General features: G+C 40.0%; 1 protein-coding gene across 2 annotated transcripts in view; it reads left to right on the top strand.

The window, feature by feature from the left end:
* Positions 1 to 21,491, top strand: part of LOC111651230 (protein TANC1) — a 96,631-nt gene that overhangs the window by 63,181 nt on the left and 11,959 nt on the right. For both annotated transcript variants that reach the window (XM_087172632.1, XM_023401195.2), the window contains 10 exons: positions 4,183 to 4,305; positions 6,571 to 6,852; positions 7,107 to 7,261; positions 11,847 to 12,078; positions 12,612 to 12,778; positions 14,684 to 15,291; positions 16,944 to 17,052; positions 17,259 to 17,381; positions 20,028 to 20,264; positions 20,507 to 20,692. In XM_087172632.1, the coding sequence (XP_087028758.1) occupies positions 4,183 to 4,305; positions 6,571 to 6,852; positions 7,107 to 7,261; positions 11,847 to 12,078; positions 12,612 to 12,778; positions 14,684 to 15,291; positions 16,944 to 17,052; positions 17,259 to 17,381; positions 20,028 to 20,264; positions 20,507 to 20,692 (2,222 nt within the window). The remainder of the gene's footprint in view (positions 1 to 4,182; positions 4,306 to 6,570; positions 6,853 to 7,106; positions 7,262 to 11,846; positions 12,079 to 12,611; positions 12,779 to 14,683; positions 15,292 to 16,943; positions 17,053 to 17,258; positions 17,382 to 20,027; positions 20,265 to 20,506; positions 20,693 to 21,491) is intronic.

Here is a 21,491-nt window from a genome sequence, read left to right as displayed (position 1 = left end):
TGACCTGACCTGTGTTTCAAGTTGTGCCTGCAGTTTCTGTGGAGAAAATATACTTTACGCTCTTTATTGTGTTTCTAAGCTTGTACAGTGCAGTGAGGTTATTTTATAATTATATGCTTTTTTAGCAATGAAACTTTAAAATATTGAAATTTGATAAAGATCTAAATATTCCCTATTGCATGATTTGTAATTACTTTGGCGATAACTTCTTATGTGTCGCCATTATCAGATCAAACTTTAATTTTGTTCAGCCGTGTGGCTCTTTACCAAATACTTAGTAAACTAATAGCATTCCCTTCAGCCTCAGCTATGCTTTGTTGTTACTCTTGCACTAATTAGGAGATATCAGACATGGTAAAATGCTAAACTGACATGGAGAACTTGGTAAACATTTATCTGCTAAACATGAGCTTGTTGGTATTCCCATTGTGAACGTGTTAGCATGCTGATATTAGGAGCTTGGCTGTACACTCTTCCTCGTCTTCTATTTCTTGGAGATTCTTGTATCAAATCAAAGTAACAAGCTGCTCGTTTGATCTAATCATATTTGGTTCTGATCTGGCCATCAACAGCTATGGGTCTGTGGGCTTTCTCTACACTGAGTTGAATATTTCAGGTAGTCTGTACTCCTAGGCTTTGTACCACTCTCAACAAGTTTCACCATTCAAAAGGTTGTTTGTGTTCAGATTATAGATGGTTAAGGTTACAGTTGGCAGTGGCCCCACTGAGGGCATGGTCTGCCAAAACTAGTGATGGAGGTAAGCTTATCTAAGGGTAAGAAAGAAAGTCTCCTGTGCATCCCACAGTATGAAAAAGTTTAAAATTCAAAGTGCAGCATTGTAAATTTGAAAACTCGAAAAGAAATCATAAATCTTCACAATCATAATTCCTTCTACCAAGCTTTATAACAAGAAAATAGTGACTGAAGTCAGTGCTGGCAGTTTGTAGGAATTGAAACTTTCTTCAACATATTAATTTTTCACCTTTGATCAAGAAAGTGGTCTATTGCAGCCAGAGGAATTTTAAAGTTTCCATGGTAACAAGCCAAATTTGCATGCAGGCCACCTAATTTCCACTTAGCACTTACTCGTCTTAAGCAAAAGGGATTTTGACTTAACAGGTCAGAGGAGGGCTGGAGGTAGAGGTGATGTTAAGGTGTTTAGAACAGAGGATTCACTAGGGGTGGGTGGGTAATAATGAAGTATATATTTTAAGTTTGTCTCTCCATTTGATTTCATTTTTCCATATAATTTCCATATATCAAGATTTCCAGGGTCAAAGTTCTCATATAACCCCTAATGAGCTTACTTACTTTACTGTGTGATATTTAAATACTTAGCTAAATGTTGTAACTAATTAATGAGGATTAGGCTGTGATAATTATCACAGTAATAATTTGGTCCTATCGCCCAAACTCATCACAGTGGTAATAAGACTTCCATCTGTGTTATAGCAGCCAAGTATTTTGCCTCTCATTTTAGAGGTAATTCACAGAACTTCCAGCCTTACTCTTAAAACTGTCTTTCATCCTCACTCATACAATGTCACACAATGAACTCTGCACTGTCTTGAAAAGGCAAGACAGTGGTCCAGGTGATGAGAGTACTGATTGTATCCATTGGTAAAGAGGAGAACCAGAGCCAAGTCAGGGATATAAAGGGAGGGGGGGCAGTGGTTGGAGCAGAGGAGCTCGGCCCTTTTCTCTGTTCTGTCATGGGAAACACAGAAGAGAAGGTTTCAAAGGGCAGACCTGCCTGAGGTAAAAAAAAAAAAAAAAAAGAATCCCATTTTCATCAGAATACACATTTGGGCAGCTTCAAAGTCACTTCAAGCACAGACGTCAAGGTATCATATGTGTGTTTTATCAATGAGTAGCGGTGTACAAGAATAGGAGGGAATCCAGAGACTTGAGGTAAAAAAGAATTGAAGAGGTGGATTGGAGGGATGTGAAGACATCCTAGGGGGAATTCTTGGCCTTGATAGAACTGTGGATAACAAGAGATATGACTTAACAAAAAGGAAAAATGGTTATGGTGAAGGATGCAATACCACAGATAGGAATAGTGTGTGCATTTAAATTACTTAAGTCAAAGTGAGTATTACTCTCAGTCTTTACTTATTGGACCACTGGGGGAAAAGATGAGCCGTGTGTTGAATAATGTTCAATGTGGCTTTAGCTTTCTCCTCTACAGAAATCTTGAAAAGATCTGAAGGGAAAAAAAGATGTCTTTATGTGCTCTGCTGATGTCAGTAGTGGGCTTTAGTGGCAATTTGCTGCATAGAGTAGATTCCCTGTCCATCCTCCCTCTCTCCACCTCTGTTACCACATCTGTCTTGCCCCCCCACACACACACACACACACACACACACACACACACACACACACGCACACACACACACACATACAATCTTATCCCTCACCCCACTTCAGCCAGGATCATTGATTAATATGACAGTAGCTGCCCATTATAAACTGTAATAACCCACTGGAGAATAAATTTCTTGGTTTTCCATTTATATTTCCTCTAATTCACTCCCTTTTCACCCTCTGCTGCTTGCTTACCAAATTTTGTGTGTGTGTGTGTGTGTGTGTGTGTGTGTGTGTGTGTGTGTGTGTGTGCGTGCGTGCAAATGCATGCAGACAGAACTCTATGCATGTGTATAGTGAGTGCAGAGAGGGTGACACTCCTCTGTATTCATTTAGTGAGTGCCTGGATGCTGTGACTGGCTGAGCACTAGAGAGGGGGCAGCCAAGCCCTCAGCTCAGCAGCTGAATGCTGCCAGTGTGCCTGCATGGGAGCATTGGGGCAGAGGAATCGTTTTTTTTGTGCCCTCGGTGAGCTCATCCACTGGGAGCACTCTCCACAGATTTAGCTGAGGGTCTGCACCCTGCCTACTTGCCTGTATGCCTGCCCAAATCTATTCCACGCTGGGGACAAGGGGAGGGCTTTGAGAATTCCCATTGTCCTTCCAGGCCCTGCTTTTGGATGTAAGTAGCTGTTTAGTTTAGCTTTAGGATCAGATTCGCTTAAGTGTTCGTGCTGTATTGCTCTGCACCGACTAACTTTGCATTATGTGTGTTTACCTTTGTTGATGATTTTCTTTGTTGCAAGTTTTACTTTGTCCTCTATATTTTCTTGTGAAAACACCATTCACTGCAGTAAAAGTAACCATCAAGGCCTTCTTTTATTCCCATCAACGCTTTATTGATGGCAGTTTTCTGTTACTCTGTTGTCAGCAGACGGGTTTTAATTAGTGGGACATTCCAGAGAGTAAGTTAGCGACCAAGTGAGGGAGGGAAGAGAACAGTTGAGTGTTGGTGACAGTCTCTCACAGCTGAGGCTGCTGACAAAGTAGAAAGAAGCAACCTTGATTCTGCTCTTCAGCAGGGCCAAGAGAGCATAGATCACCATGGAGATTGCATTGTTGAGCAGTGAACAGCAGTTGAAAGAGAGACCCAGTTGCACTAATGCACATCCTTTATCATGCTTGCAGGCCATGTTTCAAGCAGGTAGTCAAATTGCTTTGTCATCAGTGGCTCATCAAGTAGTTCATCTGCAGAATTCAGTTTCAGAAGGACACATCATCCATTTGGGGTTGAAAACATCTGCTTTGAGAAGTCTTCTCCTTCTGCTGTGAAATGATGACTTTAATAAAACAAAATCTGGATGCAATGTAACTTCAAACATCCAAATTTTTTTCTGGGTCCATTATATTTTAAGACATTAAAGGTTTAACCTGTAGTAGAACATTTTTCTTTTCTCCAAACCAAGATTAACGTCAACAGTAATATGGATAGTGTTTTTTAATGCATCACATTATTTGGCCTTGTTCTTGAATGGTTGTGCATTGACTTACAATTACTGTGGTCTGTTCTGCATTATAGGGCAGGGGCAGACCTCTCACAGCTATATTGTGTGTAACTGTCAGCTCAAATCAAAGAAAAAGAGGGAGCAGGTCTGTCATGTCTTATGGATACTGCTACAGAATACTGGTACCTGCATTCACTGCCTCAAGCAAGCTACAAATGTCAGAGCGCGCTGGCTTCACTCCTCTTCACTCATCTCCACTCAGAGATGCCAAATGTGCCACAAAATCTTACTCTTAACGTTGTAGTGTCAAATACACTGAAAATGTGTCTGCTTCACTTTCTCTTTTTTCTGTCTATCTCTCTGTCCCCAGCAACCAGTTCCACAAAGCTGGAAGACCTGAGCTTTCTTGATGAACAGCGTAACACCCCCCTGCGGACATCCATTCGCCTACCCTGGCACAATACAGGAGGAAGGCCACCTCAGGACTCTAAAGGTGACTACAGTATGTGTTATTCCTGGGAAACAAACACCAGCTAAGATATTTATCAGCTAGTTCTCTTGTTTTGTGTTTGTGTTTTTAATTTACCTATTTGTAGTTACTGTCAGCAGATTGTAAGATGTCAAGATTAGTATGTTGATATGGACAGTGACATATTTTTCATTGTTTTGGTTCTACCCCAGCACATGATGACACATAAATGATAGCTATTATGAGGTTAAAGTGCTATGTTTCAGCTGTAATGATGTTTGGGGTTTCCATATTCACATTGAATTAACAGTTTAGGAATTGTTGCTCTTCATACCATTCACAGTAATGTATAAAAAGAGCTACAATTCAAACATGGTTGATCCAAGGTTGATGTAAACATCTTCAAATTAATGTTCCAAGTCAACACTTACTAACCTCACAAAATCACTGTTTAATTTCAAATCCAATATGTTTGAATTCAGAGCCAAAAGCAAAGTTGTCCAAATGCTAATGCATTATGCAATGTAAACATTGCCTCACTGAGGTGCTGTTAATGCTGAACTATCAGAACACATGTTGGAAGAATTAGGTTGTTCCTTAGCTTTACAGATAAAATCATGTAAAGATTCCTTGGTTCACCCGCCTATTTCTTGGTTATATGTTTTGAATCCTCTGTCTAACTGAGAGAAATCCCACAGAGTGAATATTTGATGAGAACATGAATAATTTAATACAACATCATTAGATACTCAAACTGTTTAACCCTCTTTTGAAAACGTCTACTTCCTTTTCCACACCTCCTGAAGCATGAAGTTGTTACAGCAGCATCATGTTAATTTTATATCCCTGTGGATGGTAAATCATTACTGAGGAACAGACAGTCCATGTCTGTACAGACTGACTTCATGTTCTATATGTATACATAGATCACATTAGATAGATACATAGATTATTACCAAAGACAGAAGACAGCTGTGTGCAACTCACTGTTACAGTAATGAACTGTTGTAGAAATGAGTTTTGTGTTTTTTGTAGTAGAGACGGGCGTGTGGGCAAGAGTTATAGTCAGTCAGGTCAAAAGTATTTTGGCAATCTTTGGAAGCAGTTGACCAAAAGAATGTTCTGTAGCTATATTTATTGAAACCACATTTATGTGTATATCTAACTGTGTTATGCAAACGTTTCTGTGCCATTAAGATAAAATCACAATGAAGACAACTTCAAAAATACACTCAGACATCATCTTAAATGTGAAATGTGCTGACAGTCATTTCATTGAAGAACCTGTAATAGTTATTTTAAAGAATGTGCCAGTGGTATTGCATTCCTTGTCATATTAACTCAACATCCTGTATGTTTAGGAGCCCTGCCAACCACCTTTCCAAAGTAGAATGATTAATAAATCAATTTTCTCCTTGTCCAAGCAGCTGGTACTTTTGATTTATTTCAAGTATTTCAAGTATGTTGTACAGTATAAAAATAACTTGCAGAGATAAAAATGTATTTAAAGTAAGTAATCCATCATGGCAATGTAGTTATTGGCATGTGGTAATGGAGTTTGGCGCAGGGGCTGAAAAGTATTAGTACATTCATGGAAAGTTAAACATCCAAGATGTTTGAGGGAGAAAAAAAAAAAAACAATTTGTTGAAATCTGCAAACAGAAATTTAAGAGATTATTAAACTGAAACTAATTAATTAAAGTATGCTTCTTTTTAAAAAGAGTCGTAGCAATAATAGTAGTAAGTTTAACTATCAGCAGTAGTATGAGCAATAGCTGTAAAAGCAGTAGCAGTACTATTAGTAGTTGTATTAGTACAAGTATTATTAGAGAGGAGCAGAGCTTAGATCTTGAGTGAACAAGTGTTCTGAGATTAAATTACTGTTTAAGTGGAATGGACAGAGAGTCCTCTCTCCAGCGCAGTTACATTGTGATTGCTTTTAAAGTAACATTTATTCAATCTAAAGCAGACAATGAAAAAGGACATGTTCAAGACCACAGTGTTCTCGTCTTTGATGTACATGGAAGGAGAAAACTATTCAGATGATAACCTTTCCTTAAAATCTAATGTAGAGTTACGTGACACATCATTCAGAAGCCACAGAAGAGCTTACAGTGAAATGGTTGATGTTCTAACATGACATAATCATGTCAGTAATCGGTATCCTTAGTAACTTGCCTTTGTCTGAAAAAAAGCAGTATCTTTGACATCGCATATTTTGTTTTTGTGAGAACAATAATGATACAATTATAATTCTGATTTGTTTTGTCTCCTCTCCCTTTTCCTCAGCTCGTTTTTCTCCCTACAAACCTGTGGACATCATGCTCAAACCCTTGTTGTTTGAGGTGCCCAGCATCACCACAGACTCTGTGTTCGTGGGCCGAGATTGGCTCTTTCAGCAGCTGGAAGATGTCCTGAAAGCCAGCGAATCCACAGAGAACCACGGCGCTGTAGTGGTGGGCAGTGTGGGCTATGGGAAGACAGCCATAATCTCCCGGCTGGTGGCACTGAGCTGCCATGGAGGCCGCATGCGTCAGATTGCCTCCAACAGTCCCAGTGCCTCCCCGAAAAGTAATTAATTTCAATCTTTGTATGTGAGAACCACATTAGTTGCAAGTTGTATGTATTGATATTTGATATTTGTGTGAGTGTAGAAATAGAATGAGTATATTCACTGACACTATGAATATCAAAACTCTTTCCAACTTCTGTTAAATAGTGCCTAAACTGCCTGGTAATGTGCCTTTTCAACATCCAATAATGATCAATTTATACACTTAAAATATCATATGTCATATGACATACACTCATACTGTTTCTGCCAGGTGGTGGGGGACCAAGCACAGAACTTCCCCTCAGTCAACCTCCACAGCCCACGCCACCCTCCAGTGCTACCAACACACTGAGGACCAACAGTTGCCCAGGGACCCCTGAGATGCAGCAGCGCAGGGAGGTGGCCGTCAAACGTCTGGCTGCAAAGGTATGACTTCCGCCAAGAGCTCGGCATTAAAAAAAAAAACGATGATGAACTGACTGATTGCAGCTGACCCCTGAGAGACAATTAATGGTAGTGGTGGTGAGTCTGTCATTATTTAAACGGGTGCATTTCGATCTGATGTCTATGGCGCACATTAATTGATAAACTGGGTCTCCTTTCTTCAACAGTATATATCTTCCTTTCTTGTCTTTCTTTCTTGCCATTGATACTCCCTCATTGCAAAGATGCTAGTGGTGTGCAGAATTGCTTTTAGTATGTATGAGGCATCCTGCAGGAAACTGATACTGGCTCAGCTCAGTTGATTTATGTTCATATGTGTTTATATGTGTATATGATTTATGGTTGTTTATGTTAATTTGTTTGATATTCAGCCTATGAAATATGAAAAATCTTCAGCAATCTGCTGAGAGTATGAATGACATTTCCACCATAGGCCTGTCAGAGACCTTTAATATGACAGGTTTGTTTGACTTGAGAAGCGGTTAGTTAAAGACATGGCCATAAAAAACGAGTTCAGTTTTAGTGTCCGCAGCAGTACTGCAGTATGACTGAGGATGTGGGGACATAGAAAACTTTGGCTGTTGGTCTTTAGCACGCCCTTTTAGCTCTCAGATGGAAGGCATTTGCATTGTGAATGGTGAAGACCACCACAGGGTCTCTGCGCTGCCATGGGAACACTCCCAAGAGTATAGGCAGAATAACTTCAGGGAGAAATATTGTCCTAAATGTCACACCTCTAAGAGTCTTTTGTTACCTCCGCCAAGGAAGTAATGTTTTCACCCTTGTCTTTATTTTTGTTTGCTTGTTAGTTAGTCAGCAGGATTACGCAAAGTATAAACCATTTTGTACCAAACTTGATGGAGGGATGGATACAAGAATTTTTTCTTCACTTCCTTAACATTGCGAGATAAAACATTTTCAAATTTTGACCATTTCTCAGGAAATAATGCATGGATGTTGATGTGACAAATCAGACCTATTAGTACCGTTGAAATCTATGACTTCATATAATTTAGTTCGGATCCAGACAATAATCTGCCCTCCCAGACTTGTGAATTATTGTTTGGCCTTGGCAGAGGTATGCACTCTACTGAGGGCCATTCTAGTTCTTTACATTAGATAGACATCAAAGAGAGTACATAACTTCTAAAAGCTTTTCATTAGTTGCTGTGCACAGTGTACCGTACAAGCATATGAATTCTTTTTGAGCATTTTAAGCCTTTATTGGACAGTCGAAAGTAGAGAGATGACAGGCAACAATATGGGGAATGACATGCAACAAAGGTTACCAGCAGGATGCAAATCAGGAACATTGTAGTTCATGGCAGGCGCCTTAACCCCTAGTCCACCTAGGGGTTAAGGCGGGTACCCTGCATCCTTTTATTTCAAACATAATCTACAAAGGCCTTCATTGACATTGACGGTTAGAAGTAAACAGTTATTGGTGGACCAAGCAACAAATGAACACCTATTGATTATTGTCAGTCCCCACCTTTCACTCTGCATGACAGTCTGGATATCTGACCAGTTATGATGTTTTAATGTTTCTGCATTTCAGTCACTCACACTCTCATTATTGTTTTCAACCACTTGTCTGTGACAGAGTTTGCAGCAAAGTAACAAACATGAGTTGGACCAAATTTCTGCAATGCTTTCTCAAATTATGATCAGAACTGTTCAGTGGGCAGACAGCTCGTTACTGCACCTGCGTCTGAAATGTTCATTGTGATGCTTTCTGGCGTGGTCCATGGAATTGCTGCTGGCAGCTGTCTCTTAGTTTTATAATTATTAGCTCTATATCTTGGGATGCTACTATTAAAACTGCAATGGTGGTTTACTTTTGTCAATTATCTGATCTTTTTTGTTTTCAGCATTCTGAAATCATTTTAGTGGCAGAGACTCTTCTGGTTTCCTGGGTGCTCAACATTGATTGGCTGCTTAACATGTAAAACCTGCACATTCAATACATTTTGTAAAAACTTTAAGAAGACTGGAACTCCCAGACATGCATTCCTTTGCCTGTGAAGAGTTTCAATAATGAAGATGTGGGATCACTGTGATTCAGAGATAATTTTGGATTCACCATACAGCATTCATAGTTGATTTACCACTGAAGCTGAGCTGTTTCACTGTGACTGCCAAAGTTCATGCACCAGACCAACAGACTGTATGCTACTGAGGCTCATCTGAATATCCTTAACAGTATCCCTCAAGCCAATTTTTGTGAAAAGTGTTTCCAACAGGCTTTTTCACAAGCGCCCTGTTCCTGTGATGTCTGAATACTGATGCAACATAGCGCTGCTTCTGTTAAATTCTGTCTGTTCTTTTTAATCATTGATTTAAAAATGGTCTCGCAGGACACAGAGGCCATTACATTTTATGGTTTATCACAAGTTTTATTCATTCCTCCTCTGACATGAACACATTTTTAGGAATTGTTTTTTCAACAGTAAATTCATTGTGGTGCCGGTAGATGACGTACTGCAGGTGCTCTGCAGAGTGTTGCATCATCAGTTGTTGAGATTCTTATTGCTCATTGATGAGGCAGTAATCTGCATGACTTGTACACTATGATAACTATCACTGCAGTCTTCTTTGCAGCTGCTAATATAGAGTTATTGTATTGATACAAACAGCAGGTAACTTTGATTTACTGTATTGACTGAACATAATTTCACAGCTCCCATCTGTTGCCCTCAATTTGTTTGACGCATAAAATGGCCCAAGAGAGAAGTGTTCCACAGTCTTTGCCCATTACCCAGTGTTTGAGATGGATATTGTTTTTATTTTTTTAAGATAAACCACCCCATCACATCTCTGTTTTTTGTGCATAACACGATTAATCCAGGTGACTTGGCTGGTGTTCCATCATAGCTTAAAAAAACAAACAAAGTACAAATAAAACCAAATCCCCCAGTGTAATGCAATATTTGCTTATCTTTTCATAAGGATTAAGGAATCAGTTGCTCTGTTACTTTTTGGGTTGTTTATGTTTAATTTAGTTCCTATTCTCTCACTTTGATGTCTGTTCTTTATGATTATAAGTAGAGCTGATTTAATTCCATGGATTCAAATCTGTATTCTTTATTTCTGGAAACTTTTGATAACTTTTTTCCTTCACTGGTATATTTCCATTTGCCTAAATAACTTTTCTGAATGACTACCACATTAACTTTGCAGAGACACATAATTTTGTCGCTTTTATAAAGAACACACGTCTGGAGACATTTAGTTGTTGAAGGTGTGGCGGTAGATAGGGGGGAGATGCACCACTGACAAAGCTCCAAAAAGAGACTGCAAATTCCTTTTTTGAATTACAGTCATTCTTATTGAGCACCGCCATCACTAGGCTCTGGATTGGTGTGGAGTGGAGTTTACTCTTTATTTGTAGCCTTGGTTCAAATGTCTAGATCAATGTCAAAATGTTTGTTATTTCAGTAGAATTGCAATTTAGTGTAATTATCAGGTAGGTTTCACCCACATTTGAACCAAAACCCACCATGGTACTCCCAAAATGGACACGATGCCTCTGTCTCTAGTCCCTCTCCTGCCACAGCAACCCACTTTGGACCAAGCCCTCTGTGGCACCTTATCAGATATGACTTAACGGCATGTCAGAGGTTTATATTTCCTCCATGACAAAAAAAGAAGTATAAATACGCTTTCAAATGTCACAGTGGTAAAGCTTGGAACAATGTTTTGCCTGAAACATTTTAAAGCACAATACACTTTTTCCATCTCTGTTAAGTTATAATTTTGGCTTTAGGCTTTTCCAGAAGCTGATCATCGCTGTTAATGGAGCAATAGGCAGGTGTAGCCAGCAGAGGAAGAGGTCACCTGCTCCCCCTCCTGCTGCCCTTGGAAGTGTGTCAGCTCCTCCAGGTTGCTCTGTAATTAGAACAGAGTCATACATCCCCAGGGCATTTCTCTTTCCTTCTTCCCCATCCCTGCTTTTTTTCTTCTAAATCGGACCTCTTTGGAACACTGCAGCAACCTGCTCAGACACAGAAGATCCTCCTTTTAGAAGTCCACCTGGGATCGACTGTTTCCTTTTTGGCTGGATGGCAAGACTGTGGGCCAGCTCAATAAATGCAACTGAGTGACTGACCAACCCTAACCCTACTCGGTAGAAGTGTTTGGTGATTTTGTCAGATGACATCTCGGTTATAAAATCAGGATTTTAGCAGTGCAGGGCAGCAGCTTGGAGATGGCTTGAAGAACTTTATTGGAATTTCAGCTGTATTAAAATACTGTGTATGTGAGCTCAGAGAGTAGGAGAGAAGCAAATGGATAAAGGGCTCAAACCGGCTGACACTAGGCAGAATGTAGATAGCGTATGACACGGTCCAGCCATATATGTTCTCAACCTGGCTAAAGTCAGTTCAACAACCTTAGTCAACAAAGCCATTGGCTTTGAAGTTCTTGAATGTTCCCAGCTCTACTCATTCATTACTAAAGTCAGAACTAATTTCCGCTCTTCATTTATGACGTCAACATGTTTTTAGTTCTTATTAAGTCTGAGGTCACCCTGAGCTTTATGTTTTTCTCCCTCTCCTCTGTGTTCCAGGTTGTGGCATATCACTACTGCCAGGCCGATAACACATACACTTGCTTGGTGCCAGAGTTTGTACATAGTATTGCAGCCCTGCTGTGCAGAGCACACCAGCTCAGTGCGTACCGGGAGCTGCTGCTGAAAGAGCCCCACCTGCAGAGCATGCTCAGTCTGCGCTCCTGTGTCCAGGACCCAATGGCCGCCTTCCGGAGGGGGGTCCTGGAGCCACTAGCCAACCTTCGAAAAGGTAACACACAGTTAATATTAATATTATTTATATTTCAAAATGTCATATTTGTAGGCGTGCTCTGTTTCTGGAGCATGTGTATGGGAAAAAATTGAAAAGTTGCTTTGAACAAATTGTATAACTGCCAAAACTGTAATGTAACTTAAATAATCATTTGATTTTCCGTGTCATAAAGAGACAGCTTGCAAACATTATAGGTAAGTCAGATAAGACTTAGATGCTTATGGATATACTGAAAATGAACAGGGGAAAGTGTTTTTATATTGTCACTAATTTCACAGAGTAGATCAACCAGCTGCCCCTGAAATTATGAACTTTATATTTACAGAGTGGAATTGAAGTGGGAGCACTAGGTGATGAATCTAAGTAATGGTCTTTACTACTCAGTCTCACTGCACCACGGAGGGACCAGTGTTTAGTTACCGCACTAAAATGAAGCACTTGTCTGCGCTCTCACTACGGGGTTTAGTTGAGCTATTACTTGAGCTATCGCATTGTCTTACCTTTGTTGTTTACTCTGTTTATGTTTCCAGAGCGTAAGATTCCAGAGGAGGACCACATCATTTTGATAGACGGGCTGAATGAAGCAGAGTTTCATAAGCCTGACTACGGAGACACAATTGCCTCCTTTATCACCAAGATCATTGCCAAGTTCCCTTCCTGGCTTAAACTGGTCGTCACAGTCCGGGTCAACTTACTGGTAAGGAAGAACTCATTAATTAAAAAACGTGCTGAACTCGTATTGATTTACCAGAAATATATTTCTTGGACTATGGCTCAATGAATTATCATTGTTGAGACATATTAAATATTTCAAATTAACCTGCTTATGTTAAAAGAGAGCGTTATAATCAGCTCTTGCAGTAGGTTATCTTCAGTTCCGAATTCTCCCAATACGATTGCCGAACATAACAATGACGAATGAAAAAAAGCAACAGTCCATGAGTCAGATCTGCTGCCACTACTTGATACTCATGCTGACTGACATCAGACCCTGTAGATTTTGACAAGTATCATACTTGAGGGGTCTTCCTGAACTGCTCCCTGCTGCCATACTCTACTCTCTACAGAGTCATTTTTGTCAAGCATATCCAGGACCATTCAAGAAGGAACTGAAGTATCAGTGACCCGGGAATCAAGACTGCATGACAGGGAATGAGCAGTCGATCTCTTTGAGCAGACTAGCTTGGTGACACTAGGTCGACGAGTTATAGAGATGTGCGAGGCCTAGTTGAACTCACACTGGCAAAGGCTGAGGCTTGGGCATGCCTGATGAGACAAACGGTGGCTGATTTTCTTTTCACCGGGACGAAGCGTTGAACCTGGGATAATAATGTGATAGGTCACTGACTAGTATCCAGAACTCAAGTTATTAATGCTCAGGCAGGAGCCAGAAGCTGCTGTCTTTGACTAAGAAGCACGCTACAAGCCAAGTTCAACCCATTTGTTTTTATGCTGAAACTTTAAGCCAAAATTAAACTTTGGCGTATGGCAAGGTCCTCTGCTGTGCTAAATCAATACATTGTATTCACATCTATTAATTTGTCATTATAATATCAGTTTATGATGAGGAAGGATGTGCCAGTCGATTGCACACAAGGCAATTCGCTTAAAAATGTTTTTGTGAGAGGAGTGTAGGTGGGCTCTGATTGACATACTGAAGCAGTATTTTAATTGGAGGGGATTTGCGTTATAACCTCTGAACTCATTCGTCAGTTTTGCATGTCACACTGTCTTGAGTAGCTCAAGGCAAGGCATGCTGTAGATCAAAAAGGATGAACCATAAATATTGCAGTGGTGAAGCCTTCTGCAAAGGAAGCCATGAAAGATATATGTCTCTGTTTGTAACCACAGAACCATATTTGTGAGTAGAAGTGTCATGAAAGTGTCATCGTATTGGCCTTTGCTTGCTAGACTAATATCTTGCACATCTGTGAGGTGTTGCTAGCACTTCACCCACCTCATGAATTATGATCAGTACATTACATTGACTCACGGTTTTGCGTGCGTGTGTGCGTGCATGCGCGCGTGCGTCTGTTTGTTTGTTGTACCTTGCCATGAAGACGAAAGTGTTATCTCACTGAGGTGATGTTTCTCTAGCCTCAGACAGCATTGAGGATGGGAGGATTAAGGTGCATTGATTTCTCTGGCCCCCAGGACATAGATTGAAATGTGAGCTCCGGCTCAGACCTCTGCTTACCTCCTAGCCACTATCCCATCCATCCCCTGCCTCTTAATACTCACTTTCCGAGTCCTGTTTTCCTCATAGCCACATTTCCAAAAGTAACAAGTGTCTGCTTCGGCCTGATAGCTCAGCGTGTTTGCTCCCCTGCTGCTCAGAGACACTCTGATAGTAATCACACACAAGCAACATTTTCTTCAAATTTTTCTTTTTGTCTGTTGTGGTAATAAGGGATACATTTCATACTGCAGAAGCTAACTAGAAAATGACTTAGTGTTATGGTGGGTATTGATATTTTATTGGGACATTTTCTCAATACTATAGGCTATTTTATGATGAGAAGGAAATTAAACAGGATGGTTCATCAAATATAACTTCTCATATGCCACGGATTCATTATGTTTTATCTTGTTTCTTCCATAGGAGATCACCAGCCTTCTGCCCTTCTCCAAGATCTCCCTGGATGACTTTTCTGACAACAAAGAGATAAGCAACGACCTCAATGCATATATCCAGTACCGTATAAATGGCAGCAAAGATATCATGAACAATATTAGCCTGAATGGCAAGGCCGATCCTATCACAGTTGGCAAGCTCAGTAGCCACCTGATCTCTCGCAGCCAGGGTTCCTACCTGTATCTCAAACTCACCCTGGATCTGTTTGAGAGAGGTCACCTGGTGATCAAAAGTTCCAGCTACAAAGTTGTGCCCGTCTCGCTGGCTGAGCTCTACCAGTTACAGTGCAATATGAAGTTCATGACCAATTCAGCCTTTGAGCGCTCACTGCCTATCCTCAATGTGGCGCTTGCCTCACTGCACCCCATGACTGACGAACAGCTGTTCCACGCCATCAACGCCAGCTTCATCCAAGGAGAGCTGCAATGGGAGGACTTCCAACAACGCATGGAGTTGCTCTCATGCTTCCTCATCAAACGGCGGGACAAGACGCGCATGTTTTGCCACCCCTCCTTCAGAGAGTGGCTGGTGTGGAGAGCTGATGGAGAGAGCACAGACTTCCTCTGTGACCCCAGGTCAGTCCCCTGCTTTGTAAGAAAATGCAGTAACTCAGTTCCTTTAGGAATATGGGCTGCTATTACAGGCATGACCAGTATCGCATCTATGCCTTAGAACTTGTATCTCGGAATGCATCACAAATAGACCTCAAACAATCCGTAGGAAAATAGAAATTAAGTCGTCATGATAATTACATGACAGCAGTCAATTTGATTTTCAAAATTTAGGAGGTTTGTCTTGGAAAAATAATCATATTGTTTGTCCCTGAAGTTTTGACTTCAGTGTGATATGTGAATCATAGCTGCTGTCTTGCAGGCAAAGTAAACTGACATGAAGGACTTTGTATAGAGTACGTTGAATATGCTTATGATAAATGCAGTGTGACTCAGTTCTGAGTCAGGGAGGAAATTGAGAAGTTCCAAGTATTTATTGTAATCATAATAATCAATTTATAATGCACTAAATTGCAGCTTTTTATTCTCTTACTAGCAAACAACAAAGACAATACAAGGACACTGCTGACGTGTTAGAGATCTCTGCTGTAGACAGAATACTTGAATTCTTAAATGCAAAGCTCTGACTGTGTCACCCTGGATGTGAATTGTTAATTTGAGCTGTTTAGTGGGAAAAACGTATTGCGTTAAATCATTCCCATGGGTTTGTGTTTAAAGTCATGTTATTAGTATGTATTCCTACCACTACAACCTTGTTAACTAAAACTATACAGTGGACATTGAGCTATGAATCAGTCTTAAGAAAAAAGACTGCAGCACTATACACAATACCTTTTGTAGCTTTGGAAATGTTGGCCTAAACATTTTACATAATGTATGCTGTCATTTGAATCTTTTCCACTTAGAGTAAAAGGAGACTTCACTCTGCAGAAAATGATCATTGTTTCCAGCCGTGCCCTTCTCGCCTGTTAGTCAGGCTTATCTACTTTAGTAGTGTTACCTAACCTAAATTATAGAGCCCCCTCACCCGCATTAGAGTCCTCAGTCATTCACACTTAATAAATTGGATGATGTCACTTTGGCTTGCTTTTTTCCTCCCTGTCGCTCGTCAGTATCACCTCTGCTCACACAGTCGTGTCTTTAAATGGACCTGAGCCGAGCTTCATATTCTGGTCATTCACAGCCTTCCAACGGCGTCATTAAAAAAACAAAGGCTCAAGAGTCTGGCAGAGGGAATGCACATGCACACAAAAGCTTGCTGTACTGCCTCTTATGTTTGGGCCTGGGCACAAATAGAGAGAATTTTAACCAGATCAAAGTGATCTGCAATCATGCATGTCCTTTTAATGAAGTTCTACATTAATTAGTGCAAGAGTGGCTGAGTGAAGAAGGAAAGGAGAACCCAGGGGTTTTACACCCTTCCCCAGCCTTTTCTACGGCAATGGCAAGGTGCTCTTCATGACCAGAATGAACAAGTGCTTTCATGTTAAGTGAGGCAGATGAACTCCAGATGCACCAGTGGATTTACATGACAAAAAATTACCTTCCAGAGTTAATCATTAAGTTGTAAGCCAGCTGAGACATCTTTACTTTTTATGAATATTAAGATACACAACAAAAGAATAAATGTATGTCTCCTAATCCTGTTTCGTCATTATATTTGTTACCTATTCTGCTGTACAGCTGAGCATCCTCTGTGTTGTTTCCTAACCCAGGACCGGCCATGCTCTTATGGCTTTCATGTTGTCGCGCCAAGAGGGGAAACTGAATCGTCAACAGACCATGGAGCTGGGACATCATATTCTCAAAGCACACATCTTCAAGGTACAACGATGGAACCTATATGTGCTCTGTACATTAATCCTTGTTTGAAATCCATCCCTTATTGTGACTATGGTTCACCAGAGGATAAGCCACGGGGTGTGAAGAGAGACTCAACAGCTTGTGCAGCTCAGGTTCATTGATGTTATATATGCATTCATATGCATGTGTTGGTGTACGTGTGTGTGTGTGTGTGTGTGTGTGTGCAGGGCCTGAGTAAGAAAACAGGTGTGTCATCCAGTGTCCTGCAGGCTTTGTGGATCAGCTGCAGTGCTGATGGCCTTTCTGCAGCTTTGGCCTCCCTGAGAAACCTCTACACACCCAATGTCAAGGTAAAGATGTTATCCAGCTTTTCTGTGTCACTTGGACCTGAAACTATTTGCCCATCAGCTGATTTGATGATGAAAATTTAAATCAATTAATGATAATTTTTAAACACCAAACTTTTGCTGGTTCCAACCCCTCAAATGCAAAAGCTTGCATTCTTAGTTTTCAGTCAATATAAATGTAATCTTCTGTTTGTTTTGATTGTTTTTTATGAGAAGTCGTCACTCTGGTATCTGCGAACTTATGACGGACACTTACTGATGTTTTTGGCTTTCATTTAGATATTTAGTCTTAATAGTTAATTGATTAATCAAAGAAATCTAAAGATTGCTTGATAATTAAAATAATCTAGAGTTACAGCTCACAGTTACAAACACAGCCTATAACAACAATCTTTACACTTCAGAATCCAAATAATTTTCCTAAAACTCTCAAATCACATTTAATGATGATTAGTATACAAAGTATGATTAGTGACATCATCAAATGCTCTCCCTGAATGTTTTTGTAATTTCACAGAAGACAATCAGGTTATGAATTATAATAAATGTCACACTCTGTTCCGTACTCATACTTGTGTGAGCTCAGCACAGACCAGCAATTGAAGCCACCATGAAAAGCAGCATAAAGATTGTCATTGGCTTAGACTGATGCATCACCCTTTCATGCCCTCAGCTCAATCTGTGGCCACCTCATCTGTAAGGACAGAAGCGAATGTCATTAAAAGGCAGGGAAAATGTAAATGAGTACACAAATAATAAGTCTGAGTTACATCATCGAAATGGCCTGCAAGAATATAAATGCTTAAACTTCTCATCCTGTTGTATTAGTCCTAGCTCTTTAATCCATTTTCTATTTAGCACACAGGATTTGCTATTTCCTCACATTTCCTTTTTTTCTCTTAACATTTCATAACAACTCCCTTTTGTAGTCCACATATCCTAAATTCCACCATCCATTCATTTACCTTTTCAGAAAACCATATTCCTTGTTGCTTATATGATATTAATAAGAACATGCCTTTGTCTGTATAGGGTAATTATAGATCTAGGGTGTGTGTGTGTCTTATGTTAGTGATGAATTTAGAGTAGACTGAATGAAAAGAGTGTGTCAGTGATAAAAGACCATGTAACATTAGTGAATTAACAATGGTTGGCAGGATCGTATCACATTGGATGCCAACCGCTTATTTGGAAAAGTTACTTGAAAAAGGCTGTTAGATCTTGTTTGAATCCTTGGTCTGTTGTCATATCACTTACATTTAGTGGCTGAATTTCCAGACTAATATAATCAGTTCCTTGTTAGATACTGTGATTGGCCAATAATTTGTCAGATATTGGCCAGCCATTCTCAGACTCATTTAGGCAACAAGGAAATTTAAAAATGTTTGGAGGAAATTGGGAAGTAGATATCTGATGAAATGTGTGCCAGGATGAAGAAAATAGGAAATGTGAGGAGTTGAAAGGTCAGAACAAGATGAATGGCAGGCAGAAAGTCATTTAACTGACTGTATTCTTCATTCAGTTATTCAGATAGACTTCTCCTTTGGTAGTCTATTCATGATTTGTTGCTTCATACAGGTGAGGTTCTGTAATTACCAACCAACTTTTCATAACACTAATTTGAAAAACGTTAATGTAGAGCTGGTACTACTTTGCAGGGTGCTACCTTCCAGTTATGTTTCGAGTGTGAGAAAATCATTGGCCTGGAAAAGACATTATGTCCGAATGAAATATTCTAGCTAGAAGCCAAATTATTCTACGTTTTTCTTTTTCATTAGACTTTCTGTGGTGTTCCATCACTTGCTGTCATCCTCAATGTCTGCTTGCGAGTTATTAAGAATAATATCACTCGGAGAGACACTTACAAAATGACCTTGTTCTGTCCTTTCAGAAAAACTGAAAATTGCTGTTAATTTATTCCACAAAGGATCCAACAAATAACACACAGTTTAATTTCCTGTTGTCAGATACTCGTTTGGTGCGGTGGTTCTGTTTGAATAAACATTTGTTATCGATTTCCTCATCATGGAAGAGAATAACACACTTAATAATTGCATTCAGTAGAATGTGACCACTTCATTTAGTGGCATCATGAGCCTTTGCAATGAAATAAGTTACAAGAGGAAAATCGAATGTATTTTACATTCTGATATGTTGTTTAAACAGTATCTGCCAATCTTAAACCGATAAACTTTATGGTCTTAGAAAATAGTTTATCCCACAAAGATGTTGTGGTATGTCTATAATTCCAAACTCATGCTGTTAAATTCTATTTGTTCTATCTGTTAAATGTTTATAGAAACCATCACAGTAATGCCCGTGTGTAAATGTGCAGAGTAAATGTTTTATCTGCCTTTGAGGGTACCTCAGGGGAATTGCAAGAGGAATACTGAGTGCATAAGGATTCACATGATTAAATACAGCCTTATTTTCACCTTGAAATTGCAGCATAGTAGTCTTCTGCTTCATTTTGGCAAATACATTACTCTTTAATTCAGTTAAAGTGAACATTAAAATACATCTTTTATTGTCTTTTGAATAAGGCGGCCTCCAAATGGAAAAAAAATCAAATTTTTTTTGCCAATGCTACAGTAGTACTTTGATAACATTGTTCCAACACCAGCTGTCCATTTTCATTTATACGATAAGGTGAGCCGTCTGCTTATGCTGGGTGGGGCCAACGTGAATTACCGCACAGAGGTCCTGAACAACGCACCGGTGCTTTGCGTCCAGTGCCACCTTGGTCACCAGGAAATTGCCTCCTTGCTGCTTGAGTTTGGCGCCAGTGTAGACGTGGTGTCTGAAAATGGCATGAGCCCACTCTGCTTCTCGGCTGCTGCGGGACACCTGGGGCTGGTCATGCTGCTCTGCAAGAGGGGGGGCAAGGTGAGAAGTCTACTTTTGTAACCCCATCTGTAAAATAAAGAGTTGGAGATAATGTACTTTGTTGTCATAGAAATTGCACAGTCTTTAGTCTGAAGCCGTTTACCTGCATGGACTTTGTTTTGCCACTTTGCTGCAGTATGTAGTTCATGGCTATTTACACATGCAGCACGTTCACCCGAGGTGTTGGGCATATTTCCTGTGTTTCTGTGCCGAGAAACTCAAGAATCTTGTGTGTCTGCCAGGTTGATCATGTGGATAAGAGTGGCCAGTGTGCGCTGGTCCATGCTGCTCTTCGAGGACATCCAGAGATTATCCAGTACCTGCTGGAGCTGGAATGGAGTGCTGAGGGGCAGCAGCAGGACTGCGCTCTGAAGAACAAAGCTCTACAGCAGGCTTTGATAGCAGCCTCCAGCATGGGACACACACAGGTCTGAGCAACACACATGCACATATTTTACTTTATACACAGTTAACCCTCGCCAGTCCCTTCACACATAAAATGAACCTGAGGAATATGATGAAGAAACTCAGGTGAGGTTTTATTGTTGTCTTAATGAAACGGTAACCCACAACTAAAAGGGATGTATTTGAAAGAAAAAAATAACCTTGCTATTGAGTCAATCATTCAAAACACTGTATATTGCAAAAATGAAATACACATTGAATTTATGGCACAGTAGCATCAACCTTTGACAAAGAATTTCAGATTTTTCAAAGAGCAGTGTGAAATCTTGATAAAAATCTGATCACATCTTGGTCTCAGTAATGATGAATTAAAGTTTGAAGTGTTTTTCGGCCTTGTATGTCTGAAACAGGATTCAAGGATCAATCACAGTGCATGCCTTCAGCTACCCAGGTGCGATGTAGGCTCTAGGTTTATTTTGGCTTCCTCGTTAGCTGGAATGGGATCTTGAGGCCCGACTTAGAATAACAGAACTGGGCCAAGCTAAGCTGTCAACCCACATGTAGAAGGAGACCCCATTAAAGTTCAAGTATTAATCAGATTGTACTCAACTCACGTAACCTCATACAGTGGTTCAGGGACCAGCAGTTCTCTAGTCTGCTGTGATTAATTAGTAATAATTTGCTCAGGCAGCAGTATCCGATTTTTGTGTCTGATTTTTTTTTTTTTTTTTTTTTTTTTTTTTTTTTTTTTTTTTTTTTTTTTAGTTTTGTTTTAGCATGTTCCATAACCTTTTGAAGCCGTATTTGATATCTTGTGCTGAA

Source organism: Seriola lalandi, unplaced genomic scaffold (genome assembly GCF_002814215.2).
Source record: "Seriola lalandi dorsalis isolate HSWRI2012SDOR001 ecotype SW California unplaced genomic scaffold, Sedor1 jcf7180002053538, whole genome shotgun sequence".
NCBI lineage: Eukaryota > Metazoa > Chordata > Actinopteri > Carangiformes > Carangidae > Seriola > Seriola lalandi.
Note: the sequence above shows the minus strand (reverse complement) of the source record. Positions and strands in the feature narration are given on the sequence as shown.